The 11,110-nt window shown below is 25.5% G+C and overlaps 1 protein-coding gene across 1 annotated transcript; it reads right to left on the bottom strand.

Annotated features, from left to right (window-relative positions):
• LOC145835726 (DNA polymerase epsilon subunit 3-like) lies at positions 1-684 on the bottom strand. The gene has a single exon (XM_082943433.1). It carries the CDS (start codon positions 671-673, stop codon positions 215-217), a length of 459 nt encoding a protein of 152 aa, XP_082799559.1. The 5' UTR covers positions 674-684; the 3' UTR covers positions 1-214.
• Between the last annotated feature and the right edge of the window lie 10,426 nt (positions 685-11,110).

The raw sequence follows: 11,110 nt of genomic DNA, 5'->3' as shown, positions 1-11,110 counted from the left end.
CTGAAAGTTAAACTAATTTATGTAAACTTACTACAAAAAACTAATACTCCTATGAGAAAATTTTATAAATTGTAACCTAGTTTAGCCAATAAAAATATACAATAAAAAAATATATAAAACTATCTTATTCAAACCTTTCAATAACTTAATACAAAAGTTTTAAAACATTTTTAAAAATATGTCCTAGGCGAAAATAAAACAGTTTTTTGTATTTTCAGTCAATTTCAATAACTTCAGAATCAACATTGCTTTTTTCCAAAGTAACACTTTCATCTTTTTCTTTTCCATTCTTACTAGTTTCTACCTCCATAGCTGTAGCTTCTCCGTTGCCAACACTACCATTTGTTGCCTTGGCAATCTTTGCAACTTTCTTGGCTTGCCTCTGCGCCTTGTACTCCTCAGTGGCCTTTTTGACTTCAGGAATCAGCACATCCAGTTCCATTTCTGTCAGTCCGTGGAACACATCTATGTCCTTTAAAGTCTTTCTGGACTGGTCAACAGCTTGGGCACTGGCGTGGTGAGTACAATAGAGGACAAATACAGAGGCAGCCCTGGCAATGGCTAATCTGGCATCCTTGGCAACCATGTGTCCTGGAGGCAATGCGTCTTTGATGAGGCGGTTGACAACAGAAAGTGGAAGGTTCAAGTCTTCAGTGACTGTTTCGGTTGACATTTTTATTTACAATTTGCTATAAAAATAAGTTACTATTATAAATAATTAAACAAATAACTTTTTTGTGGTTTTATTATAATTACAACTTCTATTAAAATTTATGTAAAAACTTTAAGTTTTTTTAAGGTAAAACAGTTCAGAAAGAAACCTAATATTCTATTGTAACTTGATTTTTTTAAACTTTAAAACCTAACACTTAAGTAATGTACTTGAAGTAATTAAGATTTGTTAATTTTTAGTTTTATTTAGACATACCTGAAGTAAGTTATTTGCACCTTTAAATTAACTAAATTAATCTTTCAAATACTTTTATTTTGTTTTGACAATGCTCTGATACAAATTTTACAGTAGTTAAAAATTAAGTTTAAAGCATATAAACTATTTCAACCTTAATTTTATCTTGTTAATAGAGTTTGTAAAAATTTATATCTAAAACCTTATGGAAGCTTGAAAAGAAAAAACTACTTAAAATAGATAACTATTTAACGTTAATTATTTAAGTTTGTACTTAATCTCATTTTTAATTACGATTTTTTTTAAATACCTATCAGTAAAACTAAACCTTACAAATATCTTTTAAAATTCATGAAAAATAACAAGCTCTATCAAAAAACACAAAGAAAATATGGTTGTTGATAGGTTGATCTTAAGTAATACAATTAACCAATAGCTACTACGCCCATCACCAACATAGTAGAGATGTTTCTAGCCGTCAATAATAATAAATGAACTTTACCACAAAATCAACAACAACAGCATCCCAGCAGCCTACGACCGGTTTCGTCCTAATTAAGACTCATCAGGCTGGCTAGTTGCGTGAAATTGCTGTACAGATCTAACCAAGAGGGCTTTAAGAGTTCTGAAGCGACCGTATGTGGGTAAAGTTGAAAAAATTGACACAGCTAAATCATTTACAGTCCAACGCTTCAGACATTGTCAGCTTATTGTGAGATTATAGTATGTGTTACAAAATTTAAAAGCTTAACATTACTGTAAAACAAACTGCAAAAAAGAAAGTTTAAAGAACTAACTAAAGAAATACCTCATATCAAAGTACAACTTAATACCTAACAATTGATACATATTCTACAAGTAAAAATTTTATTCTATTAATGGTTTTAAGATTTTCATAAACCATCTATTTCAAACAACTAAAAACATAATTTTGATCTTAAAATGATTTCACATTAACTAATAAAAAATCTATTGTCTAATAAAATATCTTAATATTTATTAGTTTTTTTAGGTAAGCAACTTTTAATTAATAGTTTTAATTTCATTTTTAAGTATATCAGCGTTATCCTTAGCAGCTCTTCCCCTTTCTAATTATTTTTCAATGCTTCAAATTCAGATTGTTTGTTGGCATCTGCAGTATATTTGTCATAGTCTTCGTTCAATCATTTGAGTTGATTTGTTAGTTTACTATTTTGTTCTCCTAACTTGCTCAAAGCATCACCTTTATTTGGAACATCTTTAACAAAGTACTGTTGATCAAGATATGCCAAATATTGGGCCCTAAAAGATTTTACAAATCCTAACAAGGCAGAACTTAGTTCCATTGTACTTGGTTTTAGACTGTTTGCATATAGATGATCTTTGATCATTCCTCAGGACCTTATTGTCATCTCTCCCATATTAGTTAATATTAATTCCTTATTTTAGCTAAAGCCTTGTTCAACACTTGCCTGGCCATTGTGAAGCACAAACACAGCCTTAAGGACTCTTGTTAAATCTTTATACTTGCTTGAGATGTCCAGTGTGTACCATACAGTTTAGTTTGCGTTCGGCTTGTTTTCAGATAATTGAATTCCACTAATGTGAAAGCTTTTTCAAACCATCTTAAATTTTGCACAGGGTGTTTTTGGGTTTTTATTAAAGTAAAATACTTCTAGATAAAAACTCAAAGGTTGCTGTATTTATAACCAATGTATAAGGTTGCTAAACCTTATTTGGAAATATTTTCCAAGGTTTTTGAATGTCTTCCAGATAAGGTTTTTTGGTCAGTTTTCAGTATAAAATTCAACTTAAGTTAAAAATCTGTATTTAATAGTATAATTACATTGAAAAGATACTGTAAATAGGGGTAGGGAGTACTGCACATTTTTTGCTCATATTGTAAAATTCATATGAGTACATTTGATTTGGATGTATTTTTGCTTCATTAAGAAGAATCTAAAAAAAAAAAAATAAAAAAGTTTGCCACCCAAAAAACTAATTTCACCCCCAAAAATCACATACTTTTCGATTTTTTGACTTGAACAGTAATAAAATCAATTATACATGTCCTAGATTTATAATTTATGTTTTAAATGAAAGCTTATATTTATTTACATATATTTAAAGACATATTAACTGCTTTTGATGTATTATGACGCCATAATCACCCTAAATTTGTCCAAAACTTGTCTAAAATGTAGGGGCAGGTAGTATAGCACATTTTTAAATCATATTATAAAATTCAAATAAGTACATATGGCTCAGATTTGTTTTAGCTTATTTAAAAAGAATCTTAAAAAAAATTATAATTATACAAAAAAAAAGTTGCTGCCAAAAAAAATGTTTATAACCCCAAAAAACACCTATTTTTTGACTTAAATAGTAATAAAATTACTTATACATGTCCTAGATTTATAATTTATATCTTAAATGAAAGCTTATAATTATAGGCATACATTAAAGACATTTCAACTGCTTTTGTTGTATTATAACGTCATTATTACACTAAATATGCAAATTTTATCTGTAAAATTGTACTTTAAAAAAAAAAAAGCAAATTCTTTAGCTGTTTTACTTATAGTTTTTGATTTAGAATATAAAATGTGTCGAGTCAGCTAGGCAGAAAGATATTACTGATGTAATGTCATTTCAATTGCATGTTGAGATATATATAAAATACATTTTAAATCACTTTCCGTTATTAGAAATTATGATTATTGAGAGCACCAGTCTAAAAGTAAAAGATCTAGACTTATATATCATAGAAAGTGCATGTAAATTTATTAAATTTAGTGTAATTTTATTTTTTAAATTTAAGAATTTTTAATTAATTATACAATAAATGTTTATCTTTATTAACTTTTTTTAGCTTGAAGTATGTTATTGTTTTTAAATTACTATTAGTTAAAGTTAATTAAGTATTGTACATCTAAATAAATTATAACTTAATTTGTTAGTTTGTTTAAATGTTTTAATTCTCTAATTTCAAAGCTTGTTATCATTTCTTTTTTAGTTTTAAACTCATAGCAGTTAATTGTTATTGTATTTACTTATATAAAATGCTGTCAAAAATTATAATTTTTAATAACGGAAAGTGATTGAAAATGTATTTTATATATATATCAACATGCAATTGAAATGACATTACATTAGTAATATCTTTCTGCCTAGCTTACTTGACACATTTTATATTCTAAATCAAAAAACTAAAAGTAAAACAGCAGAAGAATTTGCTTTTTATATTATAAAAAAATACACTTTTACAGACAAAATGTGCATAATTACTGTAATAATGACGTCATAATACAACAAAAGCAGTTGAAATGTCTTTAATATATGCCTATAATTATAAGCTTTCATTTAAGATGTAAATTATAAGTCTAGGACATGTATAAGTAATTTTATTACTGTTTAAGTCAAAAAATCAAAAAATATTTGATTTTTGGGGTTTAAATCAGTTTTTTGGGCAGCAATTTTTTTTTATACAAAACTTTTTTTTTTTTGACATATATTTAAAATTCTTTTTAAATAAGCAAAAACACATTCGAATCATATGTACTTATTTGAACTTTAGAATATTATTAAAAAATGTGCTATACTACCTGCCCCTACATTTTAGACAAGTTTTGGACAAATTTAGGGTGATTATGGCGTCATAATACATCAAAAGCAGTTAATATGTCTTTAAATATATGTCAATAAGTATAAGCTTTCATTTAAGACATAGATTATAAATCTAGGACAAGTATAAGTGATTATATTACTGTTCAAATAAAAAAATCGAAAAGTATGTGATTTTTGGGGGTGAAATTAGTTTTTTTGGCAGCAAACATTTTTTTTTTTGAATTTTTTTTTTTTTCAGATTCTTGTTAATGAAGCAAAAACACATCCGAATCAAATTTACTCATAAGTCAACCAAACATCACCCTAGTACTCCCTACTTCTACTGTAAAGCTATTTAAAATGTGTTTTTTAATGAAAAAAAATATTAAAAATAATGTTTTTTCTATTTGATAGATACTTAGTTTCTAATCGAAATTGTGTTACTTTACATGTAAAAATAGATTAAAATTCCTAGGTAATCACCTATCATGATGTCGCACCAATATCAAACTTAAATTATACTTTATTCTTGGTCTATTATAACCACAACTTTAGGTGAAAAATCTATGGTTAACTCTAAAATTTAGTCTAAAATATACTTTTTTAAACAAGCTTTATAAATACGTAATTGAAATTAAACATATCAATTATAAACTAACAATTTTTAAATATTTAATCAATAAATTTTACAATATATATCAATTATATCACTACAATATTTTATACTGAGTACAATACTGTAAAATAAAAGCTTAAATATTGTTAAGTTTTATTAGTTTGTGATAAATAAGATTGTTTTATTATTTATGTATTTATAAAATGTCATTTTAGCCTAAAACTATGGTTATAATAGACCAATGATAAAATATAAGTTCAGTTTGATATTGGTACGACTAGCAAGAAGTTTTTGTGATATTTGATATTATAATATTTAGATATCCTATAAAACCTAATACAAAACATTTAACTTTAAATAAAAAAAGTCCATACTTATACTTTTCTGACAACATTAAAACTTAATATTTAAGTTCTTAAAGGTCTTATTTTAATTGTCCATTTGGCCGATTTTTTATGAGCAGTGACATTTCTAATACAGTGATTTTTCATTGTATGTTAAAATGTTTATCACAGCTTCATACATTAAATTTAAAAAAATCAATACTTATACTTTTCTGACAACATTGAAACTTTATATATAAGTTCTTAAAGGTCTTATTTTAAATGTCCATTCCTTAAATTTTGCTATTTGGCCGTTTTTTTTTATGAGCAGAGACATTTCTAATAGAGTGTATTTTTATTGTATGTTAAAATGTTTATTCACTGCTTCATACTTTGAATTTAAAAAAGTTTATACTTGTACTTTTCTGACAACATTGAAACTTTATATTTAAGTTCTTAAAGGTCTTATTTTAATTTTAAAGCCGTGATGTTTAATCTTGTTGTAAAAGGTGTGTTGTTTGATGAAATTTGGACTATTTGTCTTTTTTATTAACAATATGTTTGGCAAAACTAGTTTTTATAAAAAACAAAATCAAAAAAATTTTTGTAAAACATATGAGAAGTAGATAAAGTATTTAAAGTTCAGTTTATAGCTACTTTGGTTGTAAACATGTATTACACAAAAGTAACAAATATTAAACAAAAGATTTAAAGTTGTTCTTTTATAAGTAGTTTATTACCTTTCAACGTTTTGTTCAAGACAAGTCGCAATAAATATTTAGAAAAGTTTGAAAATTTTCACTGCATAGATTTAAAAACGTTAAAAATAGGATCAACATTTTGGCAGTGATTTTACTTCTTTTAGAAAATAAATTCCTTTTTACTATAGCTACAAGTGATCCAAAACAAGAAACAAAAAGTACTTAAATTCAGTAAGCTAAATTAATTTAAAAATAAATTTAGAATAAAATTTTTTTGAAACAAAAAAACCAAAGTTGTGGCCAGTGGTACCATGTAATGTTTAAGGTATTCTTGAAAACTACAATAATAGGAGAAAACAAAAGATCATCTGCAATTTGTGTAGTTATTCAGTTTTGTTAGAAAGTTGTGAGAAGTTTTAAACTTAGTTTTAAAAAATCATCATGTTTTTTCAATATTTATTGCTTTAATTTTTATGAAAAGTTTTTATGAACAACCTTAATTCTTTTGTTGACTTTTTTTTTTTTTGTTTAAACATGTTTACATCCAAGGTAATATAAGATAATTTTAATTACTTCATCTGCTTTTCTTTGTTTTACAATAAAGTTTTTGAATTTAATAATTTTTTTTTTCTATAAAAACTAGTTTTGCCAAACATATTATGAATTACAAAGATTAATTTTTATTAACCAAATATTTTCAAATTTCATTATTATTTTTTTTACTTTTTTCTTTAAATTTGGAATAAAATAGTAAAATACTTGTAACTTTGAATGGTAAAATAAAAAACTATGTTAAAATTTAACAACAATGTTTTTTGAACCTAGTTTACTTACTTTTCAAATTTTTTTTTTTTTTCATGTTTATATTTAGTTTAAATTTTAATAGATGTTATCAGTGAGTCACGGGGTTCAGAATGCAGTGCAAAGCAACATAAACTGCTTTAAATAGTTAAATTGCTTAATTAAGCCTTCCAACTTTCTTAAGATAAAATATTATAGTAAATGTAATTTAAGTTGCTTCCTTAAATTATTACATCAACACAGCTAAAAAATAGCTAAAATTGTGCCAAACTTAGTTAGTATACCAAAATAAAAGGTTTTAATCCAACAAAGAAAGTTTTAGTTAAAATTTATTGTATTAGGAATAACACTGCTCATAAAAATTGGCCAAATAGCAAAAAGTAAGGAATGGACAATTAAAACGAGACTTTTAGAAACTTAAATATAAAGTTCAATGTTGTCAGAAAAGTATAAGTATCAACTTTTTTTAATTTAAAATATAAAGCTGTGAATAAACATTTTAACATACAATGGAAAATCACTGTATTAGAAATGTCACTTTTCATAAAAAAACAGCCAAATAGCAAAAAGTAAGGAATGGACAGTTAAAAAAAAACTTTTAGAAACTTAAATATAAAGTTTCAATGTTGTCAGAAAAGTATAAGTATCAACTTTTTTTAATTATAAAAATGAAGCAGTGAATGAACATTTTAACATACAATGAAAATACACTGTATTAGAAATGTCACTGCTCATAAAAAAACGGCCAAATAGCAAAAATTAAGGAATGGGCAATTAAAATAAGACCTTTAAGAACTTAAATACAAAGTTTCAATGTTGTCAGAAAAGTATAAGTATCGACTTTTTTTTAATTTAGAATTGAAAGTTTTGTATTAGGTTTTATAGGATATCTAATTATTACAATATCAAATAACACAAAAACTTCATGCTAGTTCAGAAAAGTATAAGTATCAACTTTTTTATTTAAAGTTGAATGTTTTGTATTAGGTTTTATAGGATATCCAAATATTATAGTATCAAATATCACAAAAACTTCTTGCTAGTATTGGTGCTACATCATGCTAGGTAATTAGCAATTCCTAGTTATTCAAATTTATAATTGATTTTGTTTGAAATTCCAGGCTTTGTATAATAAACTGACAAATTCCAGTTTTTTCCAGGATTACAGGATTTTTTGTAGCAATCCTATATGAAGATTAAGGGCTTGAGAGCTTTTAAGTTTTTGTTTTAAGACAAAAATTAAAGCAGTAGCATGATAAAAGAATATAAAACACTTATGCCAAATTTTAGTCTACTGTATACGAAACATATTTGCTCTCCACAGCCTATCTAATACTACAACCATTAATTTTTTTTTAATTGTCTTATGCAGAAACTTTGTACATGTTTTCAGAATAAGATTAAGATAATGTATGTAATTGCATTGTATTGTAATTTCCCACCAATTTCTATCTTAATTTCTATAGAATTAGTTACATTTTAGGGTTTTTTAGATTTGAAAATATATAAATTTTAAGCGTCAGCTGCAAATTAAAGGCGCTTCTAATTGGCTAATATATAACTTGTTTCTTATTTAAGTTGTCAGTATAGAAAAACTTTTATATTTTGAATTTTTTTTATACACTCGGGTAAAATGGGTTAAGTATAAGGGTATTAATAGATGCACTTAATATAATGCTGATTAATATCTACTGTTTATTGAACGACAAAAAAGCGCTCAATTATTTGGTCCTAGGACCTGGTGTACGAAAAAACCTTTCGGTTATCGAGTATAATAACTTTACCTCATATGCATAATGTTATGAACAAAAAAAAAATTAAAACCTTACAAGTGCATCCAACCCAACTTTTATTTTTTAATTACTTTAAGGCCCGAAGCATTGTTTTTTTTTTTTTTTTGTTTTAGTAAGAGTATAATTTTTATAGTCAGTTTATTAAACAAAAACATAAAAAACACAAAGTGCTCAAAAATGCAGATGTTACACTAGTACAATAATAATAAGTAGACGTAACTTAAGTAAAACAAAACTTGAATTTACGTTTGTAAACATAACAGCTTGCAGTAAAATATTTAACTTAAAGAAAATATAATTGTAAAGTTTTACGAGATTCTACTATAATAAAAACAATTTACACACTTTTAATCAATTAGCAAAACTCTGTTTTTATTTTTCATTCTTAGTTCTAGAAACAGTTTCATTAAAATTTTATCTATAAAGTATTTTTTAAGCGTCAACAAAGTCATTTGTTAGTAATAACAAAAATTATTCTTTTATCGATTTTATACAAACTATAATTTCTAATAGTTCAAGTCAAGATTCTGTTTTTAAAACAATGTTTTACTCAAAAAAGAGATAATTAGTTCATATTTAAATCTTATTCAAAAATATTATAAAGATTATGTTTTTTGTTTTTACTATATGTACCTACTTGATAGTTAAAATGACATTTAGCCTAAAAACACTTTAATGTTAGAGGATAGAGGTAGAAACTTGAGTACTTTTGTAATTCTAAAAATAAAAAGTTGTAGCGCGTCTCTTAAAATATTTGCCTACAAATTTAATATAATAGGAGCTAAAAGCTTTTTTAGCTATTATGTTTTGAAAACTGTTTAATTTTTTACGTTTCATTCCAAAATTACATGAATGAACTTGAAGAAGTCGGACTAAATGTCAAGCATAACTGGAAAATATCTCTAAATGTCTGATTGGGTGTAAGGTGGTAGTGAGGATGGCCCTCAGAAACGAGTGTCTTTCTTGGCGTTTGCTATTGACTTGACAGTTACTTTTAGATAAACAAGGAACTTAGAACTTGGGAATACACATTAAAGTTTTAAAAGATATATTATAAGTCGAACTGTCAAATAGGGCATAAAGTAATAAATAAAAATTTTCGCTAATACATTTTTTATGTTTTCTATGACGTCACCATGCTTGTATCTGCATCATATCTGGGATTCTTTTGAAAACAAAGTAATCTAAAACACTTACTTGAAATATTTTCAAAACGTTCTTGACAAATAGATATTAATAAGTTGCTCTAAAATTTGTCTGCCATCCAACTAGTATTGCACCAAAGCATATACTTAGTTTTCAGAAGTAGCTTGACATAATACAACAGTATAAAAATTAAACTTTGGTTTAGAACAGGGGCTTGCTGCTGTTTACAGAAGAAAGGAATTTTTTTGTAAAAGTTTCTTTTTACAGCAACAAAAAGTTAAGTAGTTTAACAAAAATGTATAAAAAACCTTTATAAGCAAAATTTTGATGAAAAAAAAGTTTATTTAGTTTAGGAAAAGATTTTAAGTTATGGGCCAATTTTACTATAAAAGTTTGTTGGCGGCAGCAGTTGTTTAAAAGCAATTGTAGGAATTAACAAAAATATTATTTTAAATTTAAATTGATAAATATGCAATAATTAAAGATTAGCAATAACTATTTATTAGTTTAAGAGCCTAATTGTAAGTTTTAATCAAAAGAAGTATTTTATTATTTTTATTAGGTATGTTTTTGGCAGAAAATTACATCACGGGCCGTTAATTTTAGCTTTGTGGGCCGCAGTATGCCTACCCCTGAATTATGGTTACTTTTAACTACTAGTCAAATAAAAATTAAGTTTGTAAAAATAATTAAAAACAAACTAGCTTGTTTTGCACAAGATGTTTGCTAACTAAAAAATATGTCGTGAGCCGAAGTTTTACGACCTCTGGTTTACAGTGTTAAGCACAAAATACTGTTAGTGAATGTATTAAATTTCAAGTATATACTGACTAAAAACGCTAAAAACAACATCAATTGTCATCTTGTCTCGTGCAATGAGCTCCTTGATTTAAACAAAGCTTAATCAGTGCATAAAGACTGTTTGATGATATCTTTAATTTAGTTTTTTTTATTAGTTCTCAAGTTTGTTTAATGGTAAACAGCGTCATAAAGTATATTAAAATTATATATTTTTAGTTAAATAATTTAATTACTACATACTAATATTTGAACATTTTAATTTGATTTTTTTTTCTTAATTTGTTTTAGATTATTAAATTTTTATTAAAGTTTCTAGAAACATTGAGTTAACTTATAAAGATAGTAGATAGGGACAGCTCTAGGCTTTTTAAAAAGAGTAGCACATAGATTATATTTGTTATTAACACTTATTTAAATTAGCTGTTATTAAAGTGATT

Source organism: Thalia democratica, chromosome 5 (genome assembly GCF_965202585.1).
Source record: "Thalia democratica chromosome 5, ktThaDemo2.hap1.1, whole genome shotgun sequence".
NCBI classification, from domain to species: Eukaryota; Metazoa; Chordata; class Thaliacea; order Salpida; family Salpidae; genus Thalia; species Thalia democratica.
Note: the sequence above shows the minus strand (reverse complement) of the source record. Positions and strands in the feature narration are given on the sequence as shown.

What these genes read in the sequence shown, in the direction of transcription:
- LOC145835726 (XM_082943433.1), bottom strand. Translation starts at nt 673, where the DNA reads ATGTCAACCGAAACAGTCACTGAAGACTTGAACCTTCCACTTTCTGTT.